Source organism: Molothrus ater, chromosome 10, assembly GCF_012460135.2.
Source record: "Molothrus ater isolate BHLD 08-10-18 breed brown headed cowbird chromosome 10, BPBGC_Mater_1.1, whole genome shotgun sequence".
NCBI classification, from domain to species: domain Eukaryota; kingdom Metazoa; phylum Chordata; class Aves; order Passeriformes; family Icteridae; genus Molothrus; species Molothrus ater.
The window spans coordinates 16344553-16367638 of record NC_050487.2 but is presented as its reverse complement, the minus strand read 5'-3'; the positions used below and the strand labels follow the sequence as shown (position 1 = coordinate 16367638).

Genomic DNA, 23086 nt, shown 5'->3' with positions numbered 1-23086 from the left:
AGATTAAAGACCTTCTTTTCCTTTTAAATGTAATGTTTCAGTTGCAGGTGTTTTTCAGCCATAAAAATCAGTCCTTCTAATTTCTGATATCTCCCTTTTTTGTCACCCTCCCAATCCCACCAGCTGCTCATGTCTGCCATGAAGCCAGGCTGGGAAGCCTGCAGGAAATTTGCAATATTTCCTTTCCTGTCCAGCAGAGATATCCCAGTCCCTTTCTGAACAGTTCCTCTGCATTTTTCATGATGAGGGTCAGGGTCTCCTACAGCTCTCACAACCCACTGGACACACTGAGCTTCTCATGGGAAAGACTCTTCTTTCAAAGACTGGACATGTAGAGGGACCCACACAACCCCTGCTACTCAAACAGCACCAAGAAAAATCCACGTCCAGCTCAGTTTGGGGAGGAAGACTGCATAGCTTTCTCCAGATCTGTTTCTCTCTCCTTATCTCAGCTTATCGCTTTCCCAGGTGCCCTGCAGCTCTGTGTCCTGGGGCCTGTGAAAGCTCCCCAGGAAACATTGCCCAAACAAGCTGCACCAGCTCTACAGCATCCCATGTCCTTATCACCAAAAGTCCATACATACCTTTCCTGATTCCTTTTTAGCCTGTTCCCAATGCCTATAGGGAAGTTTATATTTGCTGCATTCAAGAAAATGTTTGTATTTGCTGGCCCCAAGAAAATCATGGCCATGAGATTCACTGAGCATCAGCTTGACCAGAACAGGCTGTGAGAAGGACCCACCTCATCCCTGCAGCACAAGGGATGGTTCAGTGCATGCCAGCCCGTGGCTGGGAATTCACCCCACTCCGCAAAGAGGGGCCCACAGTGGAGGAGGACCCCACTGGAGAATGGCCCTTGCACAAAGGGATGTGAACAGGAAAGCCCTGAGAGCACAACCATTTCATCCCTGCAATTTGCCCTGGGACCATGATGTGGACAGGGATGGCAGCATCCACTCGTGGGGAGCTGCAGTAAATCCCAAACCACAGCCCGGGGTGACTGCTGCCATCCTGGGCACCCAGCAGCTGTGGTGTGCTGCAGTCTCCCGGGGCTCTGTGGATGCCCCAGCAGTAGCACACCCAGCCTGCGGGCCGTGCTGCTCCACCCCGGGCTGGCCGTGCTGCAGCCTGCGGGCCGTGCTGCTCCAGGGTGGAAGGGGCACTGCCGCAGGGTGAGGAGGGCTCCTGGCAGCCCGGGGCAGGGAGCTGTGCCAGCCCTGCTCCCGCCTCTCCAACGGCTGCTTCCGTGCAGGAAAGCTGCAGGGCCACAAGCATAGGATTTCCCGGATGATTCCATGCTGCTGTGCAGGGTTTTGGTTCAAATAACCCCCTACCTCCCCCTGTGCGGGAAAAAGATGCACGTCCCACTGCAAGGGGTGTGAGGGCTGCACAAAGCTTTACCTCTGATAATCATTAAAGGCTCAAATCCTGTCAGGTCTTGGGCTTCTGATGCCTGGGATAAACACAGTCCTGGGCATCCCTGGCACCACCAGCTCCTGTTTCAAAGATGAACCCGAAAATGAAGCAGAATTGTTTATGATTTTTTTTCATCATTACATAGAAAAGTTTAGGACAAAACCAAGTTTCCAGCTCTTCAGATTCAGCCTGGGAAAGCAGAAAAGCAGCAGGAAGAACAAAATCCAGCTAAAAGCATATTTCTTTAAAAAAGTCTTACACCACACACATTCCCTTTATCTCTTTCCAGCACCCAGCAAGAACAGGTTTCACATGAGCAGCTACAACCACTCTGCTGAGAATGAAACACGAAAAAGAGAAACCTGAATATTTTTATTCACCCCAGCAGATTCAGCCAGCAGCATATCCCTGCCATTCCTGCCCAGCCCTGCCTTCAGCAAAGCAGCTGAACCTGTAGCCTTGCCCCTTCTTCTCTGCAGCACCCATCACCTGTATTTCTTAGGTCTGAGCCATTAGACTGAAATTTGGAGGCACCAGGTGCCTTTTTGGCACTGTGGGCAGAGCTGCAGATTTCTGGATAAGTGCTCTTGTGTGGCAGGTGCTGCTTGAGCATGCAAAAGCCGAGTTCCTCTTCCTTGCACAACACCAGTGACATTTGAGGTGTGCCAGGCCACTGCAGCCCTGGGAGAGCTGGCAGGGCACCTGTGAGGAACAGCATTTGGACACACTGTCGCTGCATTGGACGGGCATGTAGAGGGGAAGGCAATGCGTGGATCTTCCTGGGTGACACCCAAGTGACAGCCAGGGTGACACCAGCTCCTGCTGGCAGCAGCCATCTCCACATCTGATGGCTCCTGTGACCCATTTGGAGAGAGCCAGTCCCAATGCCACACACTCACCCCCCTCCCAAACATTATCCCAGCTGGTGGCACTGCCAAATATGGGGAGGGACAACCTATGGGGACAACAAGGTTTGGAACTGGCATCAAACAGGGCTCCAGGACATTGTCTGGGTTAAGGGAAAGGATGAGGTCTGGGGTGATACCCAAGTGGCTCATTTAGATGTTCTCAAAGCTAACCACAATGCTTTTTTTGTTTCAAGAATCCTCTTTTAATTTCAAAGTGGACCTGAACTAAAATGTTTTATTTTAAAAAATAGTACAAAGAAATAAGTGAACTTTTTTTATTAAGTTTATGTAATCCCAGAAGACTGGCTAGTGGCAGATTGACCTAGCCAGTGTTTTCCCACTGATGGTTTGGAATTTGTTTCACTGGGGAAAGCTGCACTGGTTTCTTTGATATGGTTTTTTTTTTTGTGTGTGTGAGTGTTGTTTTCTGATTTATTTTCATTCCAGCAAATTATACATACACAGAAAAAACTCTCACTTCTTCTTCCCGGAATTCTCACACCTCCTGACCACTTGTGCCAACACTGTGGTCCCTGAGCTGGGTTTCCCACACAAGCCGAGGTCCCATTGCCCTGCGGAGACACACAAACCGTCCCTCTCCTCCCCAAACCTCTGAGTGCCTGGAGCAGGACCAAGGGCTCAGCCTGACCCGAGAGCAGCTGCATGGGGTGGTCACACTTTTAGGTTTTTCTTTGTTAAACCACTCACCTGTGGTGTACCCTGGAGCGGGGAGGGAGGTCAAGGCTGCAATTTGTTTGGCTGAGCCAGACTCGCACCACATCAAGACTTTGCACACACTCAGGAGCAAACATCCTGGATGTGATAGGACAGGGAATGTTCCTTTCTCCTTCCATGTTTGTTTTATAAGCACCTTTCATGATGCTGTGGTAAAGAGCAGCCCTGTGAGACTCGCCCATCACTGCGGCTCTCATGTGGAGTGCTGTGAGTGGGACTGGCTCTGCCTCAGTCCCAGGGAAGGTTCCCCAGGCAATTGGAATTAATTATTAACCTGATTTATTGCTGCATCTTGGAAGGCGGAGCAGACGTCATGAATTGACCAGTCTGACGTGGGACACTGGGAAAGACATCCACCCCCACAGAAATCTCCCTCTGCTTGCCCATGCTAACAGAGCCATAAACCAGACCCCAGGCAGGGCGAGTGATTTTACTCATTAACCCCAGTGCCCCGTGGCTGTTTCCATCCCAGTGCTTCTGTCAGAGCAGGACCATGCTGGCACCCAGGATGCAGGAGGAGGTTTTCTGCCTTCCCACAGCCAGCTGCTCCAACCCACTCCATTGGCCTCAGCACCTCACACACTGAAACACTGAGGGCTGCAGAAACACCTTGAGCCACAGCTGAAAACCATGCCCTCTGTCCTGCCTGGAATCAAACACTCTGGGATTTGCATGATTTCTTCCAAAAAGAGGGGAGGAATGTAAGCTGCTTTGCAGGGTGATGGCTGGGCCAGCCCCCATGCTCTGGGGTCCCCAGGCTGCTGTTGCCCTTTGCAGACCCAACTGTGGGATGCAGCTGGGGCTGCAGGGAAGTGCTCTCCTGGTCACTGTGCCAGGAGCCACAGGAGCAGGACAGGGGGAAGCACTCGGCAAACCTGGGTGAGCAAATCCCAAACCCAGACCCACCCAAGAGTTTCTGTCCTTGGGCTGCCCCTTCCTCATTTTCCCCGGTGAAAAGGCCCCCTCCAGCCTCAGGGCTGCTGCCCAGTGAGGATGCTGCCTTCTCTTCCCATGGGATTTAAACCCCTGGGACACCTGGGTGTCCTGGGAGCCCTGTGTGGCTGTGCTGTTGCTTTAAAGCAGCAGCTGGATCCAGCTGTGACTGCGAGTAACCCTCACCGCAGCCTTGCCCAGGCCTTTTATGCATTTTCCAGTGGTTCCAGAGGCACTTGGCGGCAGCGCGCAGGGGAAACCGGACTCACTGGCTGCGGGCGAGCAGAATGGGAGGGGAAAGGGAAAACATTTCCCTTCCCAGAGGAGCAGGGGGAGCCCAGTGCTGCAGCTTGGGCAGCGGGCACAGAGGGGCAGGCTCTGGGGCATGATGCAAAGAGCCTGAGGCTGGGCACAGTGAGCCACAGGCTGTGGCTTGTTTCTCCCAGCTCAGTGCCCCAGCGAGGGGTGCTGACCCCAGCGTGCCTCAGTTTGCCTTGTGCAGAAAGCCCCAGGGTCTGGGTTTTTCCTCAGGACCTGTGGTAGGATGGTATCCAGGCACTGAAACAAACATGCCCATGAGGACATAAGATGGAGAAATCTTAGGGGATGGGAATGTGGGGTTTGAGGTGGGAGACACTCTCATGCTGCCCAAACCCAGTAAGGAAGGAGGAGGATGAGGTACTTGGCCTTAGGAAGGGAAAGACCTGTCCTGGTGCTGAAAGACAGTCATTTCCATTCTGGACCCTCAAAGAGGTGGAAAAGAGGAAATCAGGAGTGTTAGGAAAGCCCAGCAGTGAAATCAGGAGCCCTGCCTGTAGAGATGCTCCTGCCCCGGACCATGGGCCAGTCCTGCCCAGCCCTTGCCACCCCAACTTTTCTGCCACACCAGCTGTGGGCACAGCCTGAAGGTAAAGCCCTGGTTGGGCATCATCCCATGGAGCCGCTCTCCCAGCTCCAGCCTGGGAAGAGCTGGGCTCCAGGTGCCAGCACAGCCCTGGGAAGCTGTGCTGCCTGGGGACTGGCACGGGCCCAGAAGCCATGAGCTGCAAGGAGACAGGAGACGTGTTTTCCGTTGGGCAGGAGAGCACTCACGACGTCTCTCATGAGTCAGATGGAAAGGACGGCTCAGGAGTCACCTGAGCCCGGCGGCTGCCTGCCCACGGCCCCTCTCCAGCCCAAGTGGAAAAACATACAGCCCCATCCATGCCTGCTGAGACCCTGAGCTCTGGCCGAGCCCCCTCCTAGGCTGGCAGATGCAGAAATGCTCACATTAGCCTTTTTTGGCCAAATTGGTTTAGGAGAGAGGCAGAGACAACTCAGACGTCCCTGGCTCTGTGGCTCTGCTGAGCATTAATCATCACTCTGCTGCTGCTCAGTGCCAAAACCTGGGCTCTGCTACAGCCACTGGTGGATCTGTCTCCAGCAAGAGACGGAAAGAGGGAGAAGGAGGGCATGTGGAGTGCAGACTTCCCCTCTTTGGCTGGGGCTACTGGACTGAAGCCATGGCAAAGCTCCCTGCATGCACACGAAGGGAGGGCAGCACCCGCAGTGCCACCCCCGGGCAGGCACCCTCCAGGCACAGGGGATGACCCTTGCATGGGCCCTGCTCCTCAGCCCAGCTCAGGGAGCTGGTGGGAGAGGTGACAACAGCAATTTGCTAGCCTGGGAGTAGCTGAGACATAAGAGAGCCCTCTGGAGAGGAGAAGAGAGTCGGCACACCCAGACGCATTCCTGAGGTTTGGTTTCCATGCTGGGATGTTCACCCGACGGTGAAGTCATTCTATGCTGTGAGCTGAGATGGCCAGTGAGTTAATGCATGGATCCAGCTCCTTCCCTGATTCACAGCAGGCGCAGCCACAGCCCTGTGCCATCCCTTGGGCTGACGGCCTCACGTGGCTCTGGCATTTCCAGTGGCTCGGTGCAGGGAGGCTCCAGACACCGCTGCTGGGTTGATCCCTGCCTCACCATGGGAAAACAGTTCCTGCACAGGGTGGAGGACGAACTGATGGCTCTCCTGGGTCCTTCCAGCCCATTTGTATCATCACACTGTGCTCCCCATCGTGGTTTACTTTCCCTTCATCCTCCTGCTGTCACTGGGGACTACAGGACAGAAATGCACCACCCTAAGAGGTCATTCCTGCAGGGCCAAAGCTTTGAGGATCTGCCCAACACTAGAGAGAGGCTGGGAATGATGGAGAACTGGGCATCATGGAAGGAGCAGGATGGAAAGCCCACCAGTCCATGGGGTGAGGTGGCAGGGACACTCCCTGGCACAAGCAGCTCATGGTGCCAACACCATGGGGGTGCAGAGTTCAGCCACGGGGCTCCACAGATCCACAAACCAGAGGTGTAGTGGGTGAACTAGCCCTGAAATGTCAGCCAGCAAGTTGATAGGATTATTCCCAGCCTCTGGGGTGGTTTTCTGCAGGTCTGGAGGCACAGGGATGTGGCCAGGCTGCCCAGAGCCATCAGCTGCCATTTGCTCCCTCTGCTTTGGGCCACAGCTATTTGTGCAAAAGGGAAATATCTAAGTCTGACTTTTCATCTAAGTTCAACTCCCTCACAGTCCAGTCAGCTAAATCCCCATAAAAAGCACATCCCTTTAGGATGCATCTCCTGATCAACCAGCACTGCAAGGGCCTTCTGCACACCCTCTGCACCTGTGGTCCCCTCCTGCTCTCCCCAGCAGATGTGGGCTCCAGGACAGGGGAAAGCTGAACCCTAAGGGGCCTCTACTCTTCTCTTGCCAGTGTCTTACATGAGCACGTGATACCTCTGGAAGACAGTAGGACATGACTAATCCTCAGATACACGATGGGGGACCTCTCTGGGTGGTAGCACCACCATGTGCAGAGCTGTTTGCTTTTGAGATGAAACCAGACCTTCCCATACATGTTTGCATCTAATCTAAACCAGAAATCCCTCCCTGCTTCTCATCTCACTTGCAGCCAGGCACAGAGGTCCTAACTGGGGCTACCAGGAAGCCACTCTCCCTTTGGAACTACCCAGAGCTACAAGCAATGTTGCCTGCTCCAGGAAGTGACCAGACACCTCCTGGCTCTGCCCCTGCAGGTGACATCCCTGGGGCCCAGGAGTTGGTGCTGGGGATGTGTAAGGTGCTGGCACAGCCCAGCAGCCGCCTGGGTGTGTGTCAGGCAGAGCAGGAAGTGCACAGCCAAACTGAGCCAAAGAAAACCAGCAGCTCCAGGGATGTTTTACACCAGCCAGGATGGAGCCCCAGCCCTGCAAGCTCGGGGCACCAAAATGTGACACAAGACAGCTCCATGTCCCAAAGACCCCAAGGATCTTTCCAGGGCTTTCCCAGCCCTTGCCCAGGCTTTGACTCCCAAGGTCACATCAAAGTCCAGTGATGGATGCAGACAGACCCAGCCTCCGCTGCCCCCTTCCCGTTCTCGTCCCTGACCCCTGGCAGACACCCAGGTGTGGTGCAAGGCTCCCTCAAATCCCTCCGCCCCTGCAAACACCACCTCAGCCTCCCTCCTTCCTCGGGCCCTTTGCCTGCACTCCACGCTAATGAGCTCCATTTCTCCTCCTTTCCCCGGGCAGCCGGCCCCTCCTGCGGCAGCTCTGGCTGCTCCTCGCCGGCTCCCAGCTGCCCTCCGGCCGGGCTGACTCACGCTCGGCGCACACTGAGCCCTTTCAGAGCCCTCGGCCCCGAACACTGGCCCAGTCTTCCAGCGCCGCCGGGCCGAGCCCCCCCAGCCGGGCCCGGCTCCCGGCCAAGGGGAGCCCTCGCTCAGAGAGCGGCTTTCACCGCGCTGCCCGCAGAGATCGGCCAGGGTGAGGCACGGGCAGGAGCTCCACCGAAAGGGATGGACACACAGACCGGGTCGCTTTGAGCAACGGCCAGCAGTTAAAAAAATAAATAGATGTGTTTGAGAAGAAAGAGGTTTACAAGCTTCTAATGTGACCATTCTTGGCTGAGACAGATGAAACCTGTCAGGAATCTTTTCCTCCTTTCTGCCTTCACCAAACTTCCTCTGACCAACAGCGGGGCTCTGTCTGTGTGGGGATGGGGCCGGAGAAGGGGCTTCTCTGTTCCCAGCTCCCAAACCAGCAGGGGCGTGGGCACCACCATCCAAACCGCCCCTCACCTGAAAACCTTGCAGAATCCTCCATCTGAGGAGCTGCTGGAAAAGCCACTTGCGCTTTCTCAGTGCTGGGGCTGTGCAGAGTGGGCTGCAGCCACACTTGTCTCACACCAACCCCTGCCCTGCCCTGGGCCCTGCTCGTGCAAGGGGACATGCTGGGCCTCCCCAGAGTCTCTCTGACATGCTGTCTCTCCCCAGAGACACACGTCTAATGGCCAGGGGTGAGGTGCTGCAGCCTGGGAAAGTTCATGCATGGAGTTGTAGGGGAGGGTGGTGCTCAGGTGTACCCCAAAAGGAGCCTTACCAGCCTGCCACAGCCTAACACCAGGGCTTTTCAGCTGCCAGGGCCTCTCCAGCAGGGCGTGCATGCCTCAGGGGACACAGAGAGCAAGGTGAACTCTTGTGACCCTGGGTGACACAGCGGGGATGTGCACGGACACAGCAGCAACCTCCAGGCATGAGACTGCACGAGTATCTTCTGCCTCTTTCTTTCCTGCCTCTTGCTGTGGTTTTCACCTGTCATTTTCTGCTCAGTTTGCCAGAATGCCCAAAATACCTGACAAAACAGATTCCTCTGTCTGTCCAGGGAGATCTCCTTTACCACAGCTCTCAGCACAGATGGGACAAAGGGGACAAAGGGGTCTCACTCACCCTTACACCATGGGCAGTGTGGCAAGGTCACCAGTGTAGCTGAAGCTGTGCTGATTTACACCTGTAGAGCATTTGGACCCACACCAAGCTCAGCCTTGGACTTGGGAACATGGGACAGCCCTGCAACCCTGCCTGTGCTACATGCAAGAGGCAGCTGAACAGGCTCAAGGGGAATCTCCCCCAGGAGTTTGCTACTGACTGCCTGACAAACCTCTGCTCTTGCCCAGGCATTTCTCCTTGGAGGGTTTGTTTGTCCTCTTCCACAAGTAGGGCCAGAGAGGGGAAATCTCAAAATCTTGGTGGGAGGAATGTGGTAGCTGAAGGGCTGAGATGTGCATCAGAGCCACCCTCCCCTCTGGGCACGCGCCAAGTTTCGGTTGCAGTGAAGTCCCTCTTCAGCTCCTGAAATGAAACTGCAGATGAAATCACCACAATAAATGAGTGAGTTTTATAAGCCTGGGAAGAGGCATGAGGTTTTGCAAGCTGTGCTTAACCTGTGAAAGGTCACCTGGAAACTGCACTCCTGGCGGTGTGGGGTGAAGCTGTGTGTGTGGACAGCAGCAGCAGCTGCCCCAGGGGAGGGACGTGTCTTGTGCACGATGCTGTGGTGAGCACAGCCCACAGGCTCAAACTGCCTTGGAGCAGAGAGCAAGTGCTGCTGCATCAGGCTGCAGAAACATTTTCCTCTCCTCTCCTCAGTTATCCTTCCAACATTGCCTGGTTTTGTTAAGAGGAGGGGGATGGATCCTGTGAACCCCTTAGCACAGTCCAAGGTGGGGAGGACAAGACCCAGCTTTCAGGGCAGTGGTAGCTGTGCCAGATGTTGTGATGCTGAAGGAGGGTGGTGGCAGCCACGGGGGACAGCTCATGGATGAGGTTTGAATATATACAGAGCCCTGAGATTCCTAGAGCCCAGAGGGACCCCATTACCCAGGCCTAGTGTTGCTGAAGTGGAGGAAGGGCCAGTGAGCATTTCCCACACCCAAACCCTGCAAGGGCAGGGCACTGTGTGCTGGGGTCAGCAGGGAAGGAGGGGAGCCCTGCCCCTGCAGGCAGCTCTGTTTTGGGCTGGTCCCGAATCCCAAGTGGGTCCCAGTGGAGCAATCTGCTCACAGGGCTGACACAAATATCTCCACTGCTCCTGCTGACCTTGGGATCACCCATCCAGAGGCAGAGCCGTGGGCCAAGCCATAGCTCTGCCAGCAACATTATCTCCACTGCTTGCAAAGGGAGAACCAACACATTTCACACCCAGGAAACACAGAGATTCTTTTCTCAATAATCTGGAAAAGAAATTGATATATGTGTGGAGGAAGGGGAGAGGCAGAATAACGTATTTATGGAGCTTTATTCGTCACTGGTTCCTGCACGGCCAGGCTGGACAGCTCTAACCTGCTCAACCTGCTCCTTTGTGGCAGAACACATTGTTTGAGTAAAACCCAGCAAACTCACTGATGCAACAGAAACCTGACCAGATGCTGCCTACGCAAAACAATGCAACAGGAAAAAGTAAAATTCAGGCTTAGAGGGAAAGGAACAGTCCTCAAGGAGATGTGTGGCACTGGTATTTTGCACCCCATTAACTGGGGGTGGCAGAGCAAATGAAAACCTGGGCGTGCACAGCCCCAGTCTTTGGCGTTTGGTGAGGGTTGCACGTTCAGTGGATATGGAGGAAAAGTCAGATCCCATGTAACAGCTTTTAGCTGATGTGGGGCAGAGCATGGGCTAAGTTTATGCAGAAGCAGGATCAAAACGGTTTCAATGTCACTGTGAAGTTAATAGTATGTAGGAGCTTCCCTCCTGAACCGCATCAGTGGGGGAGAAATGTGGTTGTCCAGACAAACACCATCTATTTCTCACCCTCAGGGTCAGCATGTTAGCTTCGAACTGTGCCTGGAAAAGAAAATAAGAAGAAGCTAGTACTGATCATGTTGACATTTTAAGTCTCCAGACAATCTCAGCAGCCCCCATAAGCACAACACTGCTGCTGTTCCCCAGCTGCACCCTCCCTATGCACAGAGCAGTTCTTTCACCCTTACCCTGCCCAAATAATTTCACTTTGCTGCAAGAACACAGGAGACAGCACTAAGGGATCGCCCTTAGTGAATAAGAATCACCCCCTTAGTGAATAAGAATCACCCCTACCACCAAGAAATGGGACTCCCAGATTAAAAAATAAGGATTAAAATAGGACCCTTCCTAAAACTCACCCTCTGCCTTTTTGGGCTGCTGGTCCTTGCAGCCTCCCAGCCCCGCTGCCCACACTCCATGGAGGCTCAGGGGGAAGCCCCATATCTCCCCTGCTTTTCTCTTGCAATCTCCCCATCTCCCCTGCGGCAGCTGCAAAGCTCTCTCTCGCTTGAAGGAGTTAAAATAAGGAGACACTTTTAAACTATTACATTTGCATTTGAGACAACGACCCACCACAGAGGTTTTCTTCAACTTCTTTGTGATGTGCAAGTTCTGAAAGTAGGTGTGGTAGTGGTAATAAAGTTTCCATTCCAGAATCTTTACAGGCACAACCTCAATTTCATAGTGATTCAGCCTTTACTGCACCAAGCCTATTGTATGACCTTCTCCATGGTTATGCCTAATAAAAACTGATTGGTGTATATACATACCTGAACACTCGTCAAACTCCAGGTTTGAGCTGCTGTAAAAGAATCCTGAATTCAAATGGCTCTAAATAATAATCCAAGCTGAAATGCAGCTGCCTTGTTGATTTGGTGCTACTTTAGCAAACCAGAGGTTTTAGCTTCTTTTCTTTCCCCATCCTTTTGTTTCAGAGCCCAGGGCTGCACAGAAAGCCCGGCACAGCAGCAGCTGTTTGGGGCAGTTACAGATCTATTGCATCAGTTCATGATGAGACACAGAAGAAAAGCTCTTAGTGATTAAAAAACTGATATCCTGATCCATAGGGCTGAAAAGGAGCCTGCAACAGCTCTGGCACAGTCAGGCAGTGACAGCCTGACTTGGAAGAGCTGCTGCAGTAGCATGAACCTTTCCTGAAGTGGTGAAAAGCTAGCAGCAGCTCCCAGTGCAGGATTGATTTCTTCCATGCTGTCCAGCTGGGGGTTTAAAGGTCCCTGCCAGCAACTCCCTGGAGATGGAGCAGATGATCAAGAGTCTCCTTTCAGGGTTGTATGCCACATCTCAGATCTCCCCAAAAGTGTTCAGGAAACCCACAGTTTCTACTCTCTAACTGGTCTGTGTCCAGTAACTGGGTGCCAGCCCCTGCTGCCACCACCCCGTTCCTCTGGTGCCCAGCTGGGCTCAGAGGAGCTTTTGCCTCTCCTGAGCTGTCCTGTGCTTCCACTCCTCACCTGCTGTGGCCAGTCCCATGCAAACCACAACAAGAAGACCCCCCTGCCCTGCCTGGGGCCAGGACAGAGCTCCTTTTCTGTCTAGCAGCTGCTGTGGGGCTGTGTTTTGGATCTGGGAGCAAAGCAGAGCTGATAAGGCAGGGGTGTTTTAGCTGTTGCTTACACAGCACAAGGCCAGCTCTGTTTCCCACACTGCCCCAGCACTGAGCAGCCTGGGGGGCACAAGAAGATGGGAGGGGACAGAGCACAGAGCCCAGCTGGTCAAAGGGACAGCCCAGACCAGGTGCCAAAGTGCTCAGCAATAAAAACTGGGAGAAAGAAGGAGTTAGACATCTGTGTTCCCAAATAAGAGTTATGCAGGATGGAGTGACTGTTCTGGCTTTCCCAGAATGGCTGAACACCTGCCTGCCCATGGGAAGCAGGCATGAATTCCTTATTTTGCTTTGCTGGTGCACACAGCTTTTGCTGTACCTATTGAACTGCCTTTATCTCAATCCACAGATTCACTTTTGCCCTTCTGCTGCTGTCCCCCATTGCTCTGGGAGGTGGGGGAAGCAGATGAGAGCTGTGTGGGGCTGAGCTGATCCCCAGGGTTAACTCACCACACACCCCAAAGGTTGTGCTGGTAACACCCCCTCCATCATCTCCCACATGCCTAAACAAGAACATATTTCCCCAGGAGCTGATTTTCTAGCAAGGACAGGGTATTCCCAGCACAAACCACACTCATAGCCCAGAGAAAATTAATTCAAGGCAGCACGTGGGTCACACCAGAACCTGTGCCAAGCTGCAGGACCAGTCAGCTCTGCAGAAGATAAGGCAGCTTGAGAGTTTACTTCTCTGCCCAGGACAGCTGTCTGTGTTGGGAGAAAGAGGCAAAATATGCCAGCTCATGTGTCCTCACCCTGTCCCGTTGCTACTGCCCAGAAATGGTTTGAGGGGTGTCTAAGGAAGACCAAGGTCTCACCTCTGGACAGGTGACACTTCAGGGCTGAGTTGTCCTGAACTTTTCTTACTAGGAAATGGCTTTGCATGAAGTCCTGACGTTAGCAGGCAAAGGTAATGAGAGATTTTAATCAGCCCCAGCACAAAAGGAAGGGAATTTCTGCTAATACCAGAGACTCTAATTTGGGATCTTTTTGGGATCAGGTCTGTTTGCAGGAAGAGGCTGTGGCACAGACGAAAGGGGCTACAACCAGCAAGCACCAAACACCCAACCAGTTTTCACAGAATTCCAGCTTGGGACAAGCATCTTTCAAAGCCTCCTTTGCCTCTGTAATGCGTGAACATGATCCAGCTCCATGGAATAATTCCCATTGCAGGAAAAAATAAGGCAACCCCCCCACTTCAAACAAAACAAAAAGAGAGAGGGAAGGAAGCAGAGACAGGAAAGTACAAGGACACTCTTCAGAGAGGCCACTGCTGCAGGATAAAGGGACAGATTTTTATGGATGTACCAAGGTTCCCTCTGAAACTTACTTTAGGCACCTGAACAAAACTTACCAGCTTTGTGCAGGAGTTTAAACAATCCCCTGCTGCCAGCAAGGAGCAAGTGCTTGTGAAAAAGCAGCTGCCTCTTCAGAGCTGCTTGGGGGAAGCTGGACTGGGTTGAAACACAGGAGATGTTTCCAACTCACTAGGAACAAATAATGAAACAATGAGATGTAGAGCAAGGAAATCTCTTTTTCAGATTGGGCTTTCCAGACACAAATGTCTTACTGTCACCAGAGAGGTGTCAGATCACCTGGATTGGTTTTGGTTAAGAAACCTTGGACTCTGCCCTGTTCATGGACATGACTCAGGAGCCAAATCACTCGAGATGAAATTGGTTCTCACTGCTGCCATTTCTGGGTGACTTGAGCAGTGACACAATTGCTGACACTGCTTTAGTTGCTGTAATTGAGGTTTCAGGGAACCTTAGGAGCCCCAGCATGGTCTGAGATTTGTGGAAGTTCACAGTCCTTTCTGCAATGCTGCCATGGAGCTTTTGGTACAGTTAGGGTGGAAATTCTGGCTGTTTCAAACAGCCCAGTTTCCACAGGCCTTGAGGGTGGCAGGGGCTTAATCGAAACAGAACTGTTTTCCTCAAGTCCCAGAGCTGCCACATTTCATTGCCCAGCTGCTCACTTGGATGAAGAAGAAATAGAAAGGAGCCAGTTTCATGGAAAATCATGGTAGGCCACGATCTGCAGAATTAACAAAAAAAAAGTCATCTGCTTACCAGGAGCCAGTCCCCTACAATACTGCAAATTTGATCCTGGGGGAAGGCTGCTAGAGAAAAGAGTAAAAATTTCAGGGAGACTGTGCTGCTTGACAAAGAATTCATTTGGTGCTAATGGTTCTGCTTCTTGCAACAACATGAACCACGCTCCCAAAAGGCAGTGCATGAACAGACAGGAACAATAAAGTGATTTGTTCTCAGGAAGGATTCAACCTCTGCCAGCAGTCAGCCGGATCCAGGCAAGGGCTCGGACACAGGCCGGCACACGGCAGCCCGAATGAGGAACTCTATCACTTGGCACACAGCTGCTATTTCCAGCACTTTCATCCCATCGTCACTCCAGCTCGACTTTTTCACTCTTCAGAGGAGGAGAACTAAATCTGGATCTACAAAGGCCAGAATTTTTCCTTGAGATCAGTAGAAGGAGGTGTCCTTGAACTCTTAAAATCCCTCTGCAGGTGGTCTGATTGTCAAATGGCCTCAGCATTTGTAGCTGTCAGTTACAGCCCAATATAAAAGGGACCTTAAACATCCACAGAATAAACCTTATTGTTTCAGGTATCCGCTGCTGCTTTTTATTTGTCCTGTTTATTTGGTTACTCAGAAGAATTAGCTCTCAGCCTTATTAAAGGAAAAACAAATAAAATGAAGTAACACTTTAAAAGTCTTTTAAGAGGAAGGCCAGCAAGGCATACTGAAAACCATTTTTGAAATTAAAAGCAGTCCTAGGTCACTCACAAGAGAGTGAACAAAATAATTGACACTCCCAAATCTGTTGCCTTAAAATTATATTAGAATAGCATTTCTCATACTTGAAGATAAGAACAAAATGTTAAAGTTGTCACCTGGATTTCTTACTGCTTATGTGAAGCATTCTCACTTTCACTGCCATCAATTACTGCCCTAGTTTCTTGGAAACTTGGACCATATGCTAAGGACTGCTGACAGAACTTGTACCAAAAGGAGGACATGTTCCAGAAAGTTATTAGATGTCCTAGGGTGTGCCACTGAGCCTGCTGCTCAGAGAGCACCAGGTCCTCAAAAAGTGGAAATTTGGATCATGATGCTGTTACTGAATACAATGTCACTGCAGGGCGGAAAGGAGCCTGGAGCTGGGAGGAAATCTGCTTTGAAATGTCGGATCCCAACTCCTGACAAGATGTCAGGCTACAGAATTACAGGTCTGGTAACAGTAGGACAATGCCCCATCTTCTGCACCCAGAAGTTGGTTTCTTTTTGAAATCCATTAGCAGCAGAATGCCATAGCTTGGCCAGAACAGTCTGGTCTTAGTCTGTAGTGTTTGTCTTGAAAGATCTTGCTATTTCTCACCTGTCAATAAACTCTCAAGAGTCTCCCTCCTTTCACAATTTCTATGACTAGGTTGGGAAAGTGCAGCCTAGCCCAGAGAAGTCCATGTGGCTCAGTCACAGAGGTGATTTGGCACAGGGTTCCCACAGGATCAATGGAGGTTTGCAGGGCTGTAATGATAGATATCCTCTATTATAGAGGTATATATAGATATAATAGATATCCTGTGTGCTTGCCATGCCCACAACCTGCTCGGGCTCACAGAGCACAGGAGGTGTCTGGGGTGCCTGGCAGGGCTCACGCACTCCTTCCTTAGATTCAAGCAAGGAGCACCCCCCAACTCTCCCACATTTCCTCTCCTGGGAAAGTGCTTGTTCCAATATTCAGTCAGACTGCAAGCAGGTGTGAGGACGGTCCAAACTGCCAGGAGGTTCTGTCTCAAAGATAAATTCAAGCCTCTAGCTGAAAGTAAGTCTGGATATGCTTAAACACCTGCAAGGAAGGCAACATGTTTGGTTTTTGGCTACCACCACACCAAGATGTGCATGAACACCATGCAGAGCTCCTTATCTCTGCACTGCCATCTCCCCCATGATTTATAAAGATTAGTGAAACTTTGTTTAAAGGGACAACTCAAAGCCAAACCAAACCACCGTCCCTTCCCATCACAGCAATATTTTCTCTCCAGAGAACTTCCGTGCTTGTCTTCCCTTATACACTTAAATTGTACAACAAATAATACTTCTGACACCAACCCAGTGTTGCTGGTGGCATCCCACATGCCTGGGCTCTCCTCATGAGAGACCACAAACAATGAGTGGTTCATGCCTGCTTTGCAACACTTCTGAGTAAACACCATTACCTGTGCAGAGGCAGGCCAGGCTGAACTGAAGGGAGCTGAGTTTCCCACTTAGATGCAGATAAAAACTGCTGGGGACAGAATTTATCAATAATAAACCAGAGGGAAATGTAAAGAAATTCATACAAAAAAGTTGCATGACCCCCAAACCAAATATATCAGAAAGAGAAAAAAAACCCCAAACCCTTTAGAAGCATTTTTATTTAGTCATGGAAAGATAGTACAGAATGAGCCCTCTTTGCAAACTCCAGTAGCCTTACACAGACTCAAATAACACTCTGCATAAACAAAATGACACTGAATATACAGCACTTTCATCCAAAAGGCATGGTGGCACCACTTGGGACTTTGGTCCCGGAAAAACTTTCCCTGTAGATCTGTGTGTCATTTGCAATAATTTTATTTGCTCTTTGTGAAAGAAATGACAGCCACTCGAAATGCAATCACACCCCTCCCACAGGGGCAGCAATTTCCACTGCTCCTGTTATGAATTTCCCAGGAGAGTGTTGAATCTAGCAGCTACCTCTTCATGGCACATGCAAAAGACACCCAACAACTTTTCAGAGTGAGGTGCTGAATTTGCTATGTGTGTGCTACTGACCTTCATTCAGGGACCTTTCCACCCCAAAGAGTGCAGTTCTATGAACAAAGGCAGAATTGACATTTTTTATTAGCTTCAAATCTCCTGACTGCCATCACAGGGGCTTTTTTTGAAGACAGAGGAAAGGACATTCACTTCCTCAGCTTCTCAAATTACTGTTCAGCTGATAACTTATTTCTAAGCACATCCATAGTTTTTCTCAGGTATTTGGAAAATTAGGATTCTCATGCATGAATATAAAAATAGTCTTGGATTTCAAACTCCATACTCACACAGCAAGAGAACATGGGAAAATATACATATAGAGTTCTGCAATGCAACAGGCCTGAGCGAGAAACACACAAGCTCACACACTTCAGTTGGTTCCTTACAGTCCAACTCAGCATTTTGGTTTTCATGAATCTTGATCAGCTCGAGCAGCTGCCACACCTACCAACCACCTTGGGGTGTCTGGCAAGGGGTGGTAAAGTTTTACCTCAACTCATAGAATCGGTGAGGTTTTGGGGTTGTTGTTCCCCACTGCCCCAAAAAGATTAGTCTGCTCTCAACACTTTTCAAAAGCTGCTCTCCGTCTTACACAATCAGATCTATCATGAACATAGCATAGATCCAACATGAAACACAGCATTGCTGTAAGGTAAATAAAACTCAGCTAATGGAGCATTCTGTTATTCATGTATGCAAATGAACTGCTTAGCACTTCATTCACGACTTGGCTGTTGATGTTACAGTGCTGGGAAAAAAAAAAATTCAGAGGAAATTCTGCCTATCCTGGAAAGCCAGAGGTGAACTTTTATGTCTGTTTTCCATTACTGCCTTTTTGTGAACCAGAGGACATTTTCCCATTAGTTGTGTTTATCAGCTCTGAGAGGAGGCAGATGAATCTAAGCACAAGTCAGAGATTTTCTGTGACTCCTCTGTCTGGCATGGGGATCTGTGTGACAGGGGCTAGCAAGTGTCTGGAGTCACTTCATGTCCTGAGTAGTTTGGGGGCTAAAGCAACACTCATACTCTGCCTGCTTGGTGTTACTGAGTAGTAAATGGTAACTGCCACATGAATTGACTGGATTTTAACCTATAGGAGGTCTTCTCTTACAAAACACCCCCATTCTAATTTAATGTCTATCCAAAGGGGTTTCCTGAACTTGTGTGTGGGAAACACAACTTTCTGCAAACATTTGTCACAGCCTCACTGATCTCAGTGGGTCTGAAGCAATGACATCAGTGGTCTTGGCTCTTCAGTTGCCACCACAGAGCAAGAGGCCCAACTGAATGTCTTGTCAGAAGCACAAAACTTTCTTTTGGCTCTACAGAAATGGCTTTACAACTCTTTACTTTAGGGGAAGGCACTGTCTCTACAGCAGTTGCTTTACCTTTCAGGCTGTGTTCCACCTGTTTGCTCTCCAAAACCAAAGCCTTACCTTTCCCATTTTCATACTCATTCAAACATGTGTTTCTGAAGTCTGACTATGGCAAATACACTGTCAGCTTTTTGTACATCTCTGCCTCAGCAGCAGCCAAGTCCCAGTGTAAACTGCATTTATGTGTCCTAGCAGCGGTCACATGAAGGGGTGTTACTCAAAAGCCCACCCCCAGTGAAGACTTCAGTGTTTCCTGGTCACTGTTACTGTTGAGAGAAAGAACAACAAACAGCACCAGCCTTGTAATGCACCAGCAGAACTAACTGCTGCTTTTTATTTAGTGGAAGGATTCCTGGCCTCTCTTGTCTAGCCAGCACTTCACATGCACCAAAGACCAGCACAAATTCCATAAAGACATAAACAGTCATTGCTCTGAAGTGAAGAACATAAAAAAGCCAACAAACACCAAAGATGACAGAGCACAGTTACAAGTAAAGAGAAAGTTGCTTCTGATCTGTTCACATTCTCATGGTTTCTTCTATGAATGAAGAAGCAAAGCTCTTCATTCCAGGAAAAAAAAAAGATTTTTCATTCCACAGATGTTAAACAGTACAATTAACAAAAAAAAAAATGCAGAAAGAAGTAATAGGAGTAATTGCTGCAGATAAAGAGCTCAGAGGTGAGCATGGATGGTGCCTTGGGCACTGTAACAGTGTTTTTCATCTGCTGCAGGTCAACCAGAAGCTGATAAAATACCTCCTCTTCAGGGTCAGGAAGATCTCACCCCACACAGGAGTGCTCTGGGCTGGAAGGCTCTGCACTTGTGGCAGAGACTGTCCCTCTTCACACAGATCCTTTGAACACAGACACCTCCCAACCCAGTCACACAGACAAAATTTTAAAAAAGCAGTTGGCAGGCTGCTTCAGCAAGCAATAAGTAAAAAATACGGTTTCTTGGTAAGACTCCTGGGCTGAGCCTACATTCTGTTTCCAAAGACCATTTACACTGACACAGAAGGCAGAGAGCAAGAGTTCCTTCTCAAGGTGGCAATGTCACTTTAGAGCAAACAATCAGAAAATATCCATCTCCTGTGTCAGTCTGGGCTGCTGCTGAGACTCAAATTCTAATAACAAGGCCCTTGTCTTAGGCAGTTTTAGAGGCCACAGACACATCCCATCAGATAATCCCCAGTCCCTGTGCAAGGCCTGCAGTGCCAACAACCTCTCTCTCCTCTGCAGGTCACCAGTGAAGCTCATTACAGGAAGCTGGCTCTGTCCTTCAGCAATGTGACAGGTGATTCTCGAGGAAAGGAACTGTTCTCACTTCCTGTAGGACTGGCTGCCTGCAGAAAAACATCCAGAAAGGGTCTGTCAGCTGAAAGCAGGATTTATTTACAAGACAGAAGCTGCCTGAGGGCAATGCTTGTTCAACTTGTACAGGGACACAAACATCACAAAAAACATGCAGAGAGGCACTTTAACTCCTTTAACTCGTGATGCTGCAACTCAAAACTGCAGAATGCATTTATGGCAGCCCCTTTTCAGGGGATATTGAAAGAACTGAAAGGGCATCACCAGGGCCCAGTTACACTCCCAACAAAAAACATTCCCCATTCTTCTGGTAGAGATTTTTGTACTGCCCTAGCTGCAATGTACCTTAGAACTTGGTACACTGCAAACAGCTTCAGCACACCCATGCAGAGTTGCCTGGAACAGGCAGAGAATAAGGATCAGAGTGGATTAAACCACACAACCATGTCCACCTGGAACACAGTTGAAAAGGTCTACATCTGGAGATGCCTGTGCTCCCTGTGGAACTCTATTTTCCAGCCATGCTGCCAGTGTCATCCCTGTACCAGCCTGGAAGTGGAAACCACAGAGGATCCCAACATAGCTGATTTTATTTCATATTTATTTTATTTCATATTTATTATATGAAGAGCTTGCTTTTGCTCCAGAGTTCAGCTAACAGCAGGGGCTGCATCTCAGGCAGGAATCTGGCCCCAGGCCTGTAGCTGCACTAAGTACCTGGGCTTCCTCTGCATTCCTCAGGCATTCCACACACTCCATGCTCCAAGAGGAGCAGTCTAGCTGGTTCAGGTAGGTTTACATAAAATCAACTTGTTTCCAGAAAATACACCTGTAATAAATACTAAAATCAAGCTAAAAATGTGCCTCTAAAATAAGTGAATGCAGCAAGTAAAATCAGAAAGTCATCTTTTTCTTATCATGTCCATCAGCTATAAAAACTTGCATTTCTTCAGAAATACTAAGAAATCCACAAATTAGTCTTCCACTGGAACAGAGTCTCTTGATCTGTAAAATCCTACATACCTATGCAGCAGGCAAATGGGAGGCAGCAACCACTGGAATCTACTGATTGCTGATATCTGTGCATCTGATACCATTTTTGACCTACAGATGAGTCAGCTAGGAAATTAAAGGAGCAGTAAGCACAGAGCTTTACTGAGGAAACATTAGGGGCTCACTTGCTTCAGATCTCTTCCATGCATCTCTAAGTAACAGCTGAGAATTACCTTTGAGAAACTCAAGTTTCAGTGTAAGTGCTTAAAACCCTTTTTAGTCCTTAAAAATCTGGTCCTTACAACTTTCATGTAACTCTTCCCACCTATAAACACCTGTGTGAAAGTTCCTGCAGGATGGACAAGAACTAATTGGTGCTCTGTGACAAGAAGGCTGGACACATGTACACAGAGTGGAAGATTAGTTGTTTGCAAAATAATTTATTTGCTATTTTTAGCAGGAAGAGCTTAAAATTTAATTGCTAATACTGTCTCGTTGCACATGTGGACAGATAGAAAATGATAGCCTGGATTCCTAAGAAAACTGGGAGAAATGGTAAATGGACTATAGCAAGATGGAATGCTTGCTATACATTCAGCATACATTCCCAGCAAAGAGGCATAGCGTAAAACAAATAAAACAATAAAAGTTAGAAGAGCTCAAGTAACTGGACTAACAGATCACATATACTGAATCTACAGAGGACCCCAAGTGATCTACTTTAGAGCAATTTAAAAATAAGATATATTTAACACTGTGCCCCTGGAAAGGGATCTTGCTCCAGAGCCTCCTGAAAGCAACACTGGTCTGTCACATCTTTCCTAGGATACTCTCCCCAGGAGTGCAAAGCTGCCCTGAGAAACTAGAACATGCAGAAGATCTTTTTGTGCACACACACACACACACACACACACACACACACACTCTCTCTGTACTTTTCCTTCCTTTACTAGGGCTTTTCAATGGGCCAATGCTTTTGGAAATGAACTGAAACAGGAATCAGGGACAGACTCCTGGGTGTTAACACCAATTCCAGTCAGGGCAGAACAGTGCTGCTGTCACAGGAAACAGAGAGCACTCGTGTCAGAGGTAAAACCCAGGGCACATGCAGCAAAGGTAAAGCTGAAAGAGCTGCATTACCTCAGCACAGGAGTGTTGAAGCAAGGAGCCTCCAGGTCAAAACCTCCTTTCACCACCAAGAACATTCCCTTCCAATGCCTCACCTGTACTCCCTGAATGAAACCACACCACTTCTCTGCATGTGCAATTGTGTGGAACAGTGAATGAGCAAGACAGAAGGCTCAGCATGCTCTTTCCAGCTCTGTTACTGGTTTACTGGGTTATTTAAACCCTCTTCATTTTCTCTATCTGTAATGAGTAGCTAATGATATACACACATTTCGAGTTTCTTGGGAAGGTATTGACTTACTATGTTTTTGTCAAATGTTTCAAGGTAACAGTTACAGCTAAAGAATAGAGCTAATGTTGCATTGTGATCAAACAATCATCACTAAATTTGTTATGATGCCATGCTCCTGCCATTTTCACTGATGATGGACACAGAGTTGTATTAGAATCCAGCTTTTTCTATCCACACACCTGAGAAAAAGTTTGTTCATTACCGAAGAATGTACTTCTCTTCCCCCTCCACCCCAAAAAACTCCACAGCTGACACTCCACACATATTTACTGATGTGTGAGCATCCAAGATCAATTTTTCCTCTCTACTGAGCTTGTGTTGCCTGGCTCAAAGCAAGAGTCCATCATTTTCCTCCATCCTCATGTCAAAGCCACCCTCTCTTCTGAACCCCCCACAGATGAAGTACTTTTTATAAACTTCTGCAGGCCACAGCATGGCCACATGGCTCTTGAGTACCAGTCTCCAGCAGAAAGGAGACTGCCAGAAGCAGCACACTGTGCTTGGCTCCCTGCTTACCAAGCTGCCCTGAGCCATCTCCTGGGCTGCCTGACATCTGCTCTTCATTCAGCTGCAGTGTAGACACACCCAGGGATCCGACTTCAAGTTACACCCTAACCCTAACCCTAGGCAGGTAAATCAGCCTAGGGTTAAGGATGGTCCCAAGGAAAAAGCTGTGGAAGCAGCCATGTTGTGGCACTTTTGTGCTCCCCTTGGGATGCCTTTTGCAGCTGCAGTGTGCCTGGAGCTCGGGGCTTTCTGCTCTAGAAAACCCTAACCCTAGGCATAACCCTAACCCTAACCCTAGGCAGGTAAATCAGCCTAGGGTTAGGGATGGTCCTAAGGAAAAAGCTTGGAATAGGGTTCTGTAAGATTTAATGACCAGTCTGCAAATCCAGAAGACACAAAAAACCTGAAGAAAAAAATTCTAGATTT

The 23086-nt window shown here is 49.5% G+C and overlaps 1 protein-coding gene across 2 annotated transcripts in view; it reads right to left on the bottom strand.

Annotated features, from left to right (window-relative positions):
• Positions 1–16650: 16650 nt before the first annotated feature.
• The window catches only part of ARMC9 (armadillo repeat containing 9), a 59798-nt gene continuing 53362 nt past the window's right edge, over positions 16651–23086 (bottom strand). For both annotated transcript variants that reach the window (XM_036388647.2, XM_036388649.2), the window contains one exon: positions 16651–19772. In XM_036388647.2, coding sequence (XP_036244540.1) covers positions 19750–19772 — 23 coding nt within the window. In that variant the 3' untranslated portion in view covers positions 16651–19749. The remainder of the gene's footprint in view (positions 19773–23086) is intronic.